This window comes from Diabrotica virgifera, chromosome 1, assembly GCF_917563875.1.
Source record: "Diabrotica virgifera virgifera chromosome 1, PGI_DIABVI_V3a".
NCBI classification, from domain to species: Eukaryota; Metazoa; Arthropoda; class Insecta; order Coleoptera; family Chrysomelidae; genus Diabrotica; species Diabrotica virgifera.
In genome coordinates this window covers 249146893-249162823 of record NC_065443.1, presented here as the reverse complement: position 1 = coordinate 249162823, position 15931 = coordinate 249146893, and the positions used below count along the sequence as shown (strand labels likewise).

The following is a 15931-nucleotide window of genomic DNA, read 5'->3' as shown; positions in this document are numbered from 1 at the left end:
TTGCTTCCCTTGGTTTCCGTAGGTAATACCGTACCAACTGAGTAAGTAACTGAGATTATTTAAAAACATTGAACAAACACATAAGCAGAAGCAGGATTTTAAGTTGCATACGAGAATATATAATTATATAATACAAGCAGTAAGTAATAAGAAAAGACAAACTTATTTTACTCTATTTTTGTCATACAGTAAATAACAAAGCAATGAAATAAGCAGCGCTGCATGCTGTATTTCTAGCTTTCGTTCCATACGCGGACCCATAGGCCATGATCGTATTTTTACGTTGGTATTCGGAGTCATGTCGGCAGATAATCTGATTTCAAATTTGCTTCTCCTCAGCCTATGTAAAAATCACCGGGGTTACACGCAGAGTGGCGAGTTCAAATTTCGGGCATATTATTCGCTTATAAGCAATTTTGTCAACTGCATACAAGGAGCTGTTTTCGTGAATTTAAATGGGATTTACCAGCATTTGACAATGACGGGCTTCGTCGACTGATTTTGTGGAATTATGAAGACTGATTTTATTTAATTATTTATATAAATAAATAAAATAGAATTATTTATATTATATATACTAAATATTTATATAAATATATGTATTAGGGTTTTGGAGAATGGAGAAAATGTGAAAAGTGGGATACAGAAACCATAAATAGCTCGAGAAGGTTCTTGCAGTTTTTTAACTTTGCTTTTTTCAGAAATATTTACATGTTCAGATAATTTATTTAATGTATTGCAATGCAAGATAAACGAGATTGGTTTCTGTGTAAAAAAAATTAGCGAATTTAAAGATGTTATTAACAAAAAGAGAGAGATGACTTTGAAAAATGTTGGAATAATATGATGGCAAGAAGTTTTGAGCCTAAACGGAAACGTATACGCACTGATAATGTTGGAGATGTCCAATAGTGCTACCGACTATTATAGTCTATAATACTATCAGACTTTAGATCAAATATGCCAACGAATGGAAAATAGGTTTAAGAATTTTGATGACCGAGACTTTCGTTCAGATAGAAGAATTTAATTACATTATAAATAGGTGTTTTACAATTTTTTATAAATTGCTTCCCCTGTTTCAAATTTCACCGCACACCCCTGGTAGATAGTATATGCCCTATTTTCTGCTTCAAATCAAGACTGACAAAGTACAGTAGTTCTTGTAGATAAACACACTAGTCGTCAAACGAGTCGAGCCTCGAGTCAAGCCGAGCTAAGCTCGAACTTGTGACCATCCCTATCTCCAATACAATGGGCAGACCAAATGGTGGGAAAATCTCTACATGAAGCCGCCCGTCTAGCACAGGACAGCAGCCAATGAAGAAAGCAAGCTAACAATATTTAGAATGTCACCACAGCCTGACAAGGGCTGAAGGAATGACGAGGAGACTGTTGCTCTTTTAACTTCTTCTTCATGTACCATGTCCTTTCAGAACGTTGATTACCATCATAGCTATCTTAATTTTATTCACTGCCACCCTAAATAGCATGTTTGTATCAACACAATACCAATCTCGCAAGTTCTTCAGCCATGAGGTTCTTCTTCGTCCTGGACTGCGTTTGCCTGCTATTTTTCCTTGCATAATATTTTGGAGCAACCTATATCTCTCATTACATGTCCGAAATACTCCAGCTTTCTCTGCTTGATGCTTTTTATAATCTCAGTAGTCTTGCTGAGACGTTCTACTATTGTGGAGTTTCGAATCTTCTCCATCCAAGAAACTTTTAAAATTCTTCTACAGCACCACATTTCGAAAGCCTCAAGGCGATTTAGATCGATTTTATTCACAGTCCAGGACTCGACACCATAAAGTAAGACCGAGAACACGTAGCAGCGAAGTATGTGGATCCTCAATGCCAATTTTAGATCTCCGTTACATAACGCCTTGGACAGACTTTCTGCGTTACAATTTAATTGCTGACCAAGGTAAACGATTTTATCAACTTGCCCACGTTTAGTATTATTTACATATACACACACCCAAACTTATATGGAATCATTTGATATTTCTTATTATTTCGTGCGAATTTAAAAAAAAAACGAACACACGAAGTCAAACATAATTTATTTTAAAGCAATTTAATAACAAATACGTAATAATTAAATAAAACCATATTTACCGTATATTAAAACCATATTTAACAAACTAATTAAAACTAGTTGTTTTAAAGTCTATAAAATAAAAAATTTCAATGTAAAATTAATAATATTTAAATTGTTTTTATATACATTTTTTATTTTTTTTTGTAGTCAGTGTTATCACCTCTAGTCCTATGCAAGCTTCAGTTTACGTGGGCACGCTCCTAATCAAATTATCAACATTTTGTTGCGGTAGGTTGCTCCATTCTACAAACGCAGCTTATACTAGCCGTGCGGTGTTTTGTGGATTATCCCGGCGAGCTCCAATTTTTCTTTTAAGCATATCCCACAAATACTCTATAGAGTTTAGCTCGGGTGACTAAGTAGTCCACTCCAAACAAGGAATACCTTCTGCTTCAATTATGTCTCTAGTCACTCTAATGGTATGTTCAATTATCATGCATAAAAATTAAATTTTCTCCTGTTGCATCTCTCCAGAGCCTAAATACAGGTTATCAACATACCTGTGAGCAGTTAAAGTTGATTGGATGAAAATTAAAGGAGTTTTTTACGGATCACAATTCCTCTTCAGAACATTATACTTCCCGTTGTATATTTGTGAACAGATCTGACAGTTTTCGTTCTTGCTTGTCTGCTTTGGCCTTTAAGTACATGATTTCGTGGGTCATCTGATTTACACCAATCCTGACTTTTTCTGAAAATAGCACATTTTGTCAATACCCAATGTTCCGGTTTTGGTGGTGAAGACACCAATTTAGGCGACCAATCTTGTGCTGCCTGGATCACTCGAGAACTCCTAACTGTCTCCTGCTGTATACTTCTTGGCACGAACATTTTTTCTTATCATCTCAACTGAAAAAGTTACACCTGTAGCTTCCAAAAGCTGCAGGTGAGAAATGGTTGGGTGTTTTTCAGCTGATTGGACAATTAAACGATCGCAGCAAGCCGTTATTACTTTCTGACGACTTTCCCTTGGTTTATTTTTAAGCTTTCCTAGTTCCTGTTACCTAACATAAGTTTTGGACAGAACGCCCTGTGTTACGCATAGCTCTACAGCTATGTCCCTCTGAGAACATTACTTTCTCCACAAGACCAATATCTTTCCCCGTTGTAAGTTCTATAACCCCACATGAGGCATATTTTCGTTTTTGGACGCAAAAGTTAGTTTATTTATTTTCGTTCAATTTGCAACTCAAGCAAATAACATATACCGTACCGAGCTGTACTATCTGATTGTCTTATCGATTTGTTTATTTTCAATAAAAACCTTTATTCTTCGCAAAAATAACAAGTTTTTTCAAAAGAAATAAATATTGCTTTGAAATACATGGTGATTCTGATATTCTGTTGTTTACTTATTACGAGTATGTTTTACGTATGTTCAGATCCAGATCCGCCTCCCTACAACTTTTAACGACACTATCAAGTAGTGTTTGCGGATCTTCTTGACTAGAAGCTAGGGGTACTGTATCGTCCGCATATCGCAAATTATTGATGACTTCACCGTTCACAATTATTCCTTCTTGTGTTTCAGAAAGTGCATTTCTGAAAATTCTTTCGGAGTAAACGTTGAAAAGCGGGGGTGACAAGAGGCATCCCCGCCGTACTCCTCTTTTAATATGAGCCTGTGATTCCACACCATCTACTAAAACTGATGTTGTTTGATTCCAATATAAATTTGCAATTATTCGAACATCTCTGCTGTCCAAGCCAACGTATTAGAACTTCGATCAATATAGAGTGCTTAACACGATCAAATGACTTTTGGGCTCTTTTAACTGCGAATTATTATCCATTGGAACACCTATTAAACAATCTTCTCATAATTTCCAGTAGTTTTTAAAGTCTCTATCTTACTAATAAAAAATTATAAGCCATGTATCAGCTGTTTTAGCTTTTCTCGTAGGTTTAACTGGTCTTACTATTTGCTGTGTATCTCAGCAGCTTATTTCATATTTACCTTGTGGATCTTCGTAAACTCTCTTCACAATGTGGTTATTTTTCTCAAAGCCATTTTCATTATTTTTCTGTGCTCGATAATAACATTTCCGTCTTTTGAGCCTTACGATTGTAGGTATCGATGTTGTTACTGCATATAAACTCTGTTAAACATTAATAAAAGGGCAAAGAAAACTTTTTGCCTCACACGTAAATACCGTGGTAAATAAATTGACCCTCTGTACCCTATAATTTCCTGTGGCTATAATTATTATTCTGTGAGAGTAATCACTCGTTGTTTTCGTTTACCTATGCATTAGCCCGCACCGGTTATAAATTAATGGTAGCAGCGTAAGTGGAGCATTAATTAACAACGGAATAGTTGTTTCAGCTGATCGAATAGGTCGTTTGTCGTCAAATTTCACTGTTAGTAATCAAATAATTGAATATCTGGAAAAGCAAATTGGGGGACCCGGCTGATTGTTGTTTTATACGATGCATTTAGTGCTCGTGTCGATGGTTGCACGTTACATAGTATTATTATAATCGATTTCATTAATTAACAACATGATGAGTAAAGTACATGGTAAACCAAGGGCGGAGATCAGAAAATGTGCTTCAGATTTCACTTATTTTTATTTATTATACCAGGTGTCCACTTATATTTTCCCCCATTTTAACTGCCTATAACTTCTAAACGGCTCAAGATAGAAATATGCTGAAATGTTTTATTTTAGTAAAAGTTTTGTCTGAATACATTGAGCTTTTTATATCGCTTTCAATTACGAAAAAAAATGGCGGATTTTTGAAAAAAACTTGTTTGAATCAATTGAATTTTTTATATCGCTTTTAAATAAAAATGGCGGATTTTTGAAAAAAAAATCATTGTTGACTTTTTTAATGGAACACCCAGTATATTTTTTTAAATTGAAAGAATGGTCATTCACCTATCCAACGATATAAAGTTTTTTAAACTCGGTTGTCAAATGACTGAGTAATTACGCCGATACTTCGTGAGTCTTTGTCGCATTTATTATTCTCTCCCATGGCTTCTACTCCATCCTACATACTTTCTCCTATCTGGCCTTTCCTAAAATACATCGTTTATAAGGCGATTCGATTTTTCTTTTCGAAGAGAGACTCTTGTCTCGTTATTGTGTCTGCGCCTCCATTCGTTTGTCACGCTATCTTTGCAGGGGCCTCTATTACTCAAACGATTTTACGTTCTCACACCAGCAATTTAATTACTTCCTTTTTCGTTAGCGTCCATGTTTCGTTTCCATACGTAACTGCTGGTCTTATTATGGCTTTGTATATCTGGATGTTTGTACCTCACGAGTGAAGTTTTGATTTCATTAGATGTTGAATTGCAGAGAAAGATCGGTTTCCCGCCATTATTCGCATTTCAACTTCTCGTTCTACTTTGTTGTCATTGGTGACTGTAGCTCCTAGAGTTTTAAACTCTTTGGCCACTTCGAAGTTGTGATCGTGTTTTATTCATTTATTCGCCGTGGTTCTTGTATTGAAATGACCATGTATTTTGTTTTGTCTTCACTTTCTTTTATACTTTTAGATCGATATTTAATGCAGCTTCTCCAAACCTCGAGAAAATATGCTTAACCTCTAATGTTGATTGTGGTACTGGTCTTTGCTTCCGAGGATCTATGTCCGGTTTGATTTTCGGATAAATTTTTCGCATGACATATTCTAAGACCAGGTTAAAGAACAATGGGGACAGCGTATCTCCATTCTCCCTGTCTCAGTCCAGAATTTACGCAAAAAGCATTTGATGTTTTTCCTCCTATTCTAACTTATGAAAATGAGTTACTCATACACACATTTGCGTTACAGCAGCTAGTTTCTTAGGTATGCCCAGCTCAACCATTGGATTCCATAGCCTTGCACGATTAATTGAAGAAAGCCTGTTTGAAATCCATAAAAATCTGATTACGTCTTGATTATACTCTCAATTCTTTTCAGGTATTTGTCTAATAGGAAATATTTGATCAATAGTGGATCTTACAGGCCTGAAGCCACATTGATAGTCACCAACTATTTCTTCGGCCTATGGTAGTAATGTTTTTAGTAATGCCGAAGCTAATATTTTATACGTAGTATTGATTACGTAGTATTGATGTCCATTTTCGAACCTTTTTGTTTATGATATGTTCTGTCCACGATCTTTTCAGACTTCTTTTATACACCAACAACTGGAATCATTAAAGTTTTTTCATTGATGCCGAATTCAAGGTCCAAGCTTCTATTCCATAAAACAAAGTCGAGAAAGTGTAGCACCTTGCCAACTTAACTGTTAGCTGAAACTTTAAATCTCTTGTGCAGATAGTGATCGCATAAGATGAAGATGAACTCAGCTTTATAATAAGAAAACAGGAATGTACAAAGAATGGGATGGAAATAAACCTAAAGAAAACTGAATACTGAATACCTAACAACGGAGAATACAGAAATAAAACAGCTGGCAATAGACAAAGGTAAACAAATCAGAGGAAAAGACAAGTACAAATATTTAGGTTTCATAACATCAAACAACGGAACAACTGAAGAAAAAATAGAGTAGAACAAATAAGGGACTGCATACGAAAATTAAACCCGGTACTGTGGAAAAAGAACATAAGTATAAAAACAAAAAGGGGATTTAAAACACCATGACAAGAAGTATCTTGATTTATGGTTGTGAAAATTGGATAATAAATAAGAAAACCAAAAATAAAATACGATCAAAAGAAATGGAATTTCTAAGGGAAAGCTGCAGAGTAACTAGAAGAGATATAATAAATAACACAGAGATTCAAGAAAGAACGCGAATGACCTCAGATATAATACACTACATAGAACATAGGAGATTAAGCTGGTACGGATATGTCAGAAGAGCAGACAAAAAACATTGAATAAACTTCATTACAGAATGAGCCCGATATAAACAGGGAAGAGAAGAGAAGGAAGAGAAGCAGACCACAAAGAAATCTGCAGGAAGGGGACTGGCAAAACAGAAAGAACTGGAGAGAACGGTTGAGTGAAGGAATACAGTGAAAACTGTGGAAATCCTTGTAAATATATATGTTTTATTTATAAAAAATTGAATAAAACAGTAACTTACCTAATGTGGTAATTACGGAAGCAATATCATCATCACAGTTTTTCCTTCTATTTCTATTACTAGGGAATCCGTAGGGTTCGACGTCGTCCGATTCTCCTTCAGGACTCTGCAGGCAATCGTCGACTTCAGTGGGAATGTTGTATTCGTGGCTTGGGAGGTAAGAGTTTGGATGACGTGTATAACTATCGGCTACAAAAAGAAAACATACCATTTAGATTTTGGTCGGACACGTTAACATCTGATATAAAATTAAATCTGCCAACAACAAATAATAAATAAGGATTGAAAATACAAGTGTAGTTTAGTTGGTTGTCTCTTCCGATCTGGTAGGTAAAATGTTATAACAGAGATATATCAAACAATTACTTAATAATTAATATGGTCTATTGCTTGCTTTTAAATTCACAATTTGTTTTTGACTTTATGCTTATTTTTTCTAGTTCTACGTGTTTGAGAACCGATTACTATTCAATACATGAATGCTGTGTATGTGTGCGTGTATGTATTTAGGGATTATTGCTAAATAATGTTTCTTTTTTTTCAGTTTTTGAAGAAACCGAAATATCCGATAATCAATTTGGCTTTATGCAGGGCAGATCAACCACAAATGCAATTTTCATTATAAGGCAGTTGATGAACAAATACAGGAATAAAGAAACAAACGCTCATATTATGCTATTCATTGATCTTGAGAAGGTATATGATAGAGTTCCTCGAGAGATTCTGTGGTGGGCGATAGATAAGAAAGGAGTTCCCGGTGAATATGTAAAGATTGTGAGAGATATGTATGAGGGAGTAACTAGTGTTAGGACAAATGTGGGAGAGACTGATAAATTTCATGTGAAAGTAGGATTGCACCAGGCTTAGTGCTTAGTATTTAGTATTGGAAACTACAGGATAATATTCTCTGGTACTTAATGTACGCTGATGATATTATGGTGTTGGTGGGAAATAGTAAAGGTGAGTAGGAGTTACTATGAATAAAAGGATATCTTTGGATGGTGAAATGAATGTGAAAAGTGAGAGCTTTAAATACCTAGGATTGGTATTATACAGTAATGGGGAAATAGTCATGCAGGGGATAATGCATGCAATATAATTTAGGGTTAGATAAATTAAATGGAAGGACGCAAATAGTGTATTGTGTGACAGAAAAATTCCAATGAACCTGAAGGGAAAATTCTATAAAATGCCATAAAACCGGCTATAACGTACGGAACTGAAAGTTAGGCAGTTAAAAAGAAAGAGGAACAACGAATGCATGTTGTGAAAATAAGAATGCTTAGATGGGTAAGTGGAGTAACAAAAAAGGATAAAATCAGGAATGAATATATTAGGGGTAGCACCAATTGATGCCAAAATGAGGGAGCATAGGTTAAGATGGTTTGGTCATGTTCAACGTTCATTACCCAATACGAAGAATTGCTGAACTGCGGGTTCCTGAAAGGAGTAGGAGAGGAAGACCAAACAAGACCTGGGGGGAGACGTTTAGGCAGGACATGTCGGTATAAAGGGGATTGATGTTGATATGACCCAACATAGAAACTTATGGAGAAATGCAATTAGGCAATCTAACCCCGCATAGGGATAACGGTAAAGAGAATTATGATGAATGTTTCTATTTCATCTATTTTTTGTTGATGTCACTTGTGACCCTTAAGATAATGTATCATTAATATGAAAGACCTGTATTAAAAAAGCCATTTCTCCTCTGGTATCTGAACTTAGTGTATTTGGACTTATGTAATACGAAATTTATATATGATCGTAGACACAGAAAGTTTTGTTTCATTACTTAATAATCAATAAAACTTGTTGCATATCTTCAATCCTTATATGCAAATATCTCTAAAATGTTGCATCTATACAATTGATACACTCATGCAAAAGCTAACCATGCAATTGGTTCAGTAATAAGTAGATACTCACTGGGTTTAATAATAATCAAAGGCACTGCGTTCGTTAAAAAGAAAACAGATGTAACATTAGATTGAATTGTTTGAATCAATAAAAGAGTATGGTCGTCAGTGTATACAATAAATAATGAGTCGTTTTATAATGTGAGTACGAGAGTGTAGACGGTCACCTTGTGTAACTTTGCCTCACTTCGTTCTACTTCCATTCTCTGTCGGTCTGGCGCGTCCGAGTCAAAGGGATCAAAGTCGGTATCGCACCGCTCTTTGTCGGTATCGCACTTTCTCGCGAAGTAGAACGAGTGTGTAGAGAGGGTACTTCGGACTTCGGTCAACTTTGGCGAAGTAACTTCGCCGAGAGTGTGGAGCCCGCATTACAGTTTAAAGATTTTGGTAAACAAATCAAATGATTATATATCATTGTCGACTCAATATTCCTCCCAATTGGTTATAAAGATGATCAGTAGTATAAACATGTAATTGATAATAAAGATGAAACCGACGAAACACTAAACGTTCTGAAACCGTATTTTAGTATAATGTTTCTTGAGAAATTAGCCCCTTTAGCTTATTCTTAACGATCTCTCTTCATTTTTTACTCCAGTTTTTCGCTGTCATTTTCTTACTCCTGCATTTTGTAACTGTTAGTGATACCACTCTAAATTGCTCGCCAGATCTGACCTAGCCATCTAGTTCTATAGCCATCACATTGCTTTAATTTGGTCACGATATCTACTTTCAGTACTTTCTTAATGTGTTCTGCAGCTACAGTTGCGTTAATATATTTTGATTGGTCCCAGGTTCTCATGACCTTTCGTTTTATTTCCGAAGTATTTAAAAAATGAGCTGCCTAAATTTTTTATTTTTTTTCTGACAGTTTTTTTATGGATTTGCTTGTTGTCCGTCGGAGTTATCGGAAGTATTCTACTTCTTCAAATTCTGAACTGTAGACTTTGACTTTTTCTTTTATTTTAATGTTTTAAGTCTATGTTAGACTTATAATTTTTCCAGTGCTATCATTAATTTTACCCTTTTAATCGAATCAAATGCCTGTTTCAAGTCTATGTGAAGAATGGCATTCCTGAGGAAATGGTTCTCCGTTCTCCACAACAACAACTAATCTATAGCATCAGTTAATAAAATAATTATAGCCAGAATGATCGCCAATATTCGAAACGAATAGGCACCAAAAGAAGAATAAGAATTTGTATATTATCGGGGGCCTGCAGCTTTACCATCATTTAGCTGTGTTATTGCAGAATAAACTTCATGCGACAACTCTTGGTCCATCATTGACCTCCTCTTTTAGCTCAAAGGTGCTCAAAAAGTTTCTTTAAGCATTGTTCCCACGTTCTTATTTTACTCTGCTTCTCCAAAATGATTTTCTCTGTCAGAATCAGAATTTCTTAGTTATGTTATTCCTTATGTGCTTTGTTTTCCATTATCAGTTATAGGCATATTTTTACTCTTGAAACTTTTCTATTTAAGTTCCCGATCAAATTTCTGTAGGTATAAAGGTATAGTTAAATTGACTAAATTTGTATCACCTCTAATTAAATTAAATGTGTCCTTGCGGTTGTCGATGTTTTCCTTTTCATCATTTGATTAATCTTATTTTTTGTTTATTTATTATATACACTTTCTACCATCCTAAAACTAAAATAAAACTTTTGGAAAATATTTAACCCCACAAAAAATCATAATATATTCCTTTTGCTCAAAGTAACAACGCATATCATTAAAATAAAGATGCTGTTAGTATAAAATCATCCGCAATGGGTATTATTTCAAAGTGTGTACACACAAAAATCACCCATTCAACTTACTGAACTTAAATATATTAAAAGGAAGTCTCTCTCCACACTACAAATGAAAATAATCAGTTTTATTTACAGAGTTGTTTTAGTTTAAAAGAAAAATTAAATGAGTTATGAGCACGATATAAACAAATTTTGATCTTAAATAACTATTTTATCTATAGCCCAATTTTGAGTACATATTTTTGGACAAGTGGAAGTAAAATCATACAAAATAACTCACATCTTTCAGATATCCAAACAAGGCCCTATTGATACACTTTTAAGCGCAACAATAAAATATTGTTTTAACATCTAGTTTTAAGACACTTAGGTGAAAGATAGCTTTTGGATATGGCTCAAAACCATTCTGTGTGCAAGCTTGGTTCATCCCCCATACATAGTGTGTTCATTAATTGGGGGCTTAATACCTCCAAGAATTCTAAACTGCAGTATAAACTTTTCTTAATAGGTGGAATACCTTGGTATTACCCTTGACAGGAAGTTACATTGAAACTTCCACCTAGATGGTAGAACTAAAAGCGCATATATTGCCTATTGCCTATGAGCAATGTCGACGAACAGTCGGATGCATCTGGGGCCTTTTGCCCAAGGTAATCGCCTGGATCTACACGACGGTCATTAGGACAATAATAACTTACGGAGCTATTGCTTGGATACCAAAAGTGCTACAGACAACAGCGATCAACAAACTAAACCATATTCAGTTGATGGCTTGTCTAAATATAACAGGTGTCATGAAAACAACACCAACTGCTACAATGGAATTGCTCATTGGCATCATTGATGTAGGAATGGGACAATTGAGATGTCGTTTCTGGCAAGGAGAGCTGGATACGCTACCCCTATTACAGACAGTCCGCTACAACACCTCCATACACTGGGGCTAGTAGACACAGCTCTATGTAGGAATTGAGAACGAGAAGACGACATTGTCGAGCATGTCTTATGTGAATGTCCGGAGTTATCGTCAAGACAAGAGACGCGCTTGGCGAGCCTTGGCCTACACCTGCCCACATAAGAGAGATATCTTCTGGTAAATGGCAGGATGAACAATGAGCTAAACACAACAGCTATCACAATGGATACATTGTGGCCTAAGTGCGGTGGGACTTATTGTTGCCAGGTTCGATTTGTTTTAAATCGGTACATAAGGTAAAACAAATCGGGATTAGGGTTGTACGAGTACATCGGGACAAATAAATAGCAATAGCCCAATAAATGACCGTATTGGAGTGTATTGGAGAGTACAGAAAATATGCTACCTGGGCTGCAACATTAAGGATACTTGGGATCATAGCTACGAAATAAAAATTTGTATTGAAAAAGCCAGAAGCTCTTTTAACAGTCTTAAGAAAATTCTCTGCAACTTGTCTTTAAGTATCAATATACGCATAAGAATTCTTAGATGTTACGTCTTTAGTGTCCTCCTATACGGAGTTGAAAGCTGGAGCCTGACAGAAGATGCCATAAAACGGTTAGAGGCGTTTGAAATGTGGTGCTACCGACGTATGTTGAGGGTCTCATATATACACCACACAACTAATATAACTATTCTCCAGAGGCTAGGAAAAGACAAAGAAATAATTAACACCGTAAAGAACAGAAAATTGGCTTACTTCGGCCACATTATGCGTAATGAAAAATACCGACTGCTGCAGTTGATTCTACAAGGCAAGATTGAGGGCAGGAGAGGCCCTGGACGTAGACGTATATCCTGGCTGGCCAATCTTAGGAAGTGGACTGGTCTAACGTCAACTGATCTATTTCGAGCTGCCGTAAATAGAATAAGATGAGTCAATGTGGTCGCCAACATCTCCAGAAGATAGGCACTTTTAGAAGAAGATTGGAGTGTAATTTTCAGGGTCAACTCCGAATTGCATGAAAATTTGGTTTTAGGTTCTACTTACCGTTTACTTCAAAGTTGAACTTGTACCGTTGGTTGCTTTTACTTGGGGGGTGACAGTTGCCCCTTCTCGGGGGTGAAAAAACGCGCGTTTAAAATAAGTCTCAAAATGGATAAATTAACTAATTCTAAACAATTTTTGATCTATAGAATTTTTTAACTAAGTCAACACTTTTCGAGTAATTTGCGATTGAAAATGTTTATTTTTCGATAAAAAAACACTTATTCAGAAATGTAGCATATAAAAAAACAAAAGAATTGTGTGTTCAGAAAGTCTATAAAACCAGTAAAAGCAAAGTTGTAGCTCATCAAAAATACGTTCTTATTCGCCAAATTCAAAATCGAATATTTCAACGTGAAATAATCACAAAATGAAGTAATATTAGAAATTATTTAAAGTGTTTAAAAAATCTTTATTTTGGTTTTATATAAAAGTCTCTAGCATTAAAACTAAGCTAGTTACGCTCAAAATAAAGTTGGCCCTTTTTTTTGATAAAAAAAATCGTAAAAATCTCCTCCTATTTAGCAACCTAAATAATATTATTCGTTACCGCTTTACCATTTACTTTATATGTGTATTGTTTATACGATCTGTAAGGTTTACCGGTTGGAAGTGCTTATTTTTGAAAAAAATTGGTTTTATAGTAAAAATATCGTCTAAAATATTGGAAAAATGCCCTTTTTTCAAAATAACTAAAAAAGTATTAGTGATACGAAAAATCTCGAGTAAAAAATGTAGGTTTTGCTTTTATAAATATGATGGTTTCAATTTGTTTTTCTGTAAGACAAAAATTGGTTAAGATATGGCTGTTCATATTTTGCATACACTCGTCATTAGTGACTCGTTCAGGCCCTTTCCACTATGACTATTTCAAAAATAAGCCCTTCAAACCGGTGAAACTTACAGATCATATAAAAAATACATAATTAAACTAAATTGTTTGTAAAGCAGTAACGATTAATTTCATTTGCGGTGCTAAATACTGGGAGATCTTAACGAATTTCTTTTCCAAAAAAAGGGTCAACTTGATTTTGAGCATAACTCGCTTTGTTTTGATGCTACAAACTTTTTTAAAATATAAAAATAAAGCTTTATTAAACACTTTAAAAAAAGTTTTAATGGGTTTTTCCCGAAAAGTGCTTTATGTTTTGGTTATTTCACGTTGAAATATTTGTTTTGGATTTTGACGAATAAGAACCTATTTTTCATGAGCTACAACTTTGCTTCTGCTGGGTCTATAGACTTTATGAATTCATATTTTTTTTTTCATTTTTTTATATGATACATTTTTGCTAAGAATATTTTTTTTTGATCAAATACTTACTTTTTGAGTTGTTTGTGAAAAACCGCCTGAAAACGTAATATTTTGTCGAAAAATAAAAATTTTTAATCAAATAACTCGAAAAGTATTAACCAAGTTAAAAAAATTTATAGAACTAAAGTTGCTTAGAATTTATCCATTTCCGGTCTTTTTTAAACGCGCGGTTTTTCACCCCCGACCAGGGATGACGGCCACCCTCCGAGTAAAAGCAACCAACGGCACAAGTTCAATTTTGAAGTGGATATCAAGTAGAACCTAAGCCCAAATTTTCATGCAATTTGGAGTTGACCCTGAAAGTTACACGGTATCGCCGTATTTCGCGTTCATTTACTGGACTACATGGTGGAACTAATAATAATCAGACGAAATTACAAAACAAAATCGTAGATTAAGTAAATTATTTATTTTTTATTAAAATTATATTTTCCATTCGATTTTGCCTTTTTGGAGTGCCTTGTTTTTTATAAGTTTTTATAAGTCAAGCTGAAATTGGTTTTCGTTGGTGAAATTTATCGGGACATTTAGTGTCCCGATCAGGTACAAATCGGTACGCGTCCCCAGACCCTTGAAAATCGGGACATCCCGCGCAAATCGGGACACCTGGTAACGCTAGTGGGACTTGACTTGCAGAATATCCAAAAAGCGATGTTTCAATATGATACGCGGATGTCTTAAATCTAGATAATAAAAATTTAGTTTTGTTTTTGCTCGCGCAATGTCTGACCCTATTCGGAAATCCGGGATAATTTTATTTGTCCACAAAATTATCAAAAGTGAGGAGCCATAAATAAAAAAGTATTCAAGACCAAAAGTTGTTAATATTTTAAAGCAACTGTTTTTATGCACCTGAGTGTATAAAAATATGTACTGATTGGGATTGATCAAAATGGAATGAATTATATTAAAGAAGTATGTTAATGTTGTTTCTTGTTATAGATTTAAAATAAATGACATCACGAGAGGAAAAGAAGGAGGAACAAAACAAATGTAAGTATAATACTCCTAAAATACTTAGGCGTTCATTATTAATTTATCATCATATCAGCTAAAATGTTCTGCAGTCTGGACTAGTGTCCGTTAGTGTATTTCTGACAGTATTGAGCACTTCTTCACAACTTTTCGTTTTGAACATTCATTGTTTTTCGGGTGCCCATCATTTATTTATTTAAATTTATTTGTGTATATTAAAAGTATCATAATATCAGTTATTTATTTAAATTTATTTGTGTATATTAAAAGTATCATAATTTCTCTTATAGTTTTCCATTTCTACATATGGTTCTTGAATCCATGATTCTTTGTCTTTCTCTATTCTGTGTTTTACGTTTTTATCGATATCTCTACATTTTCTGTATGGTTCTTCATTTTTAGCCTTTCATTCATTAGTCCTAATATTTCTAGTGTCATCCACACCTTGTGTTTCTTTGTAATCTTGATGAAAGAATTTCTTTCCCGTTATTGATGTATTTATATAATTAAGCTTTTCATTTACATTGACTGTGTTGTGAATTTGAGATTATCATTTATTTCTTTTTGTACTTTGTGTCGTATCTGTTCATTTCTAAGATGGTTTAAATCTAATGATGGCATGGATAGTTTTCTTATTTCCTTTGGCCTAGGTTATATCATAGAGACTACCGGATTTTGATCGGAATCAGCTCCAGGGTAAGATTTCACGTCATTATGGTATCTCTCTGTCATAATGATATTATTTGGTTTCTTATTATTTTTTCTTTTAAATTTTGAGGCGATGATTGAGTATATAGTCACATTGAGGACAATAATTTGAAAAAGCTGTTTGTTATAAATATAT

The 15931-nt window shown here is 34.5% G+C and overlaps 1 protein-coding gene across 1 annotated transcript in view; it reads right to left on the bottom strand.

Moving 5' to 3' along the window:
• LOC114329572 (fat-like cadherin-related tumor suppressor homolog) overlaps nt 1-15931 on the bottom strand; it is a 495287-nt gene that overhangs the window by 7052 nt on the left and 472304 nt on the right. Inside the window, exon 24 of the mRNA XM_050663310.1 lies at nt 7161-7349. Coding sequence (XP_050519267.1) covers nt 7161-7349 — 189 coding nt within the window. The remainder of the gene's footprint in view (nt 1-7160; nt 7350-15931) is intronic.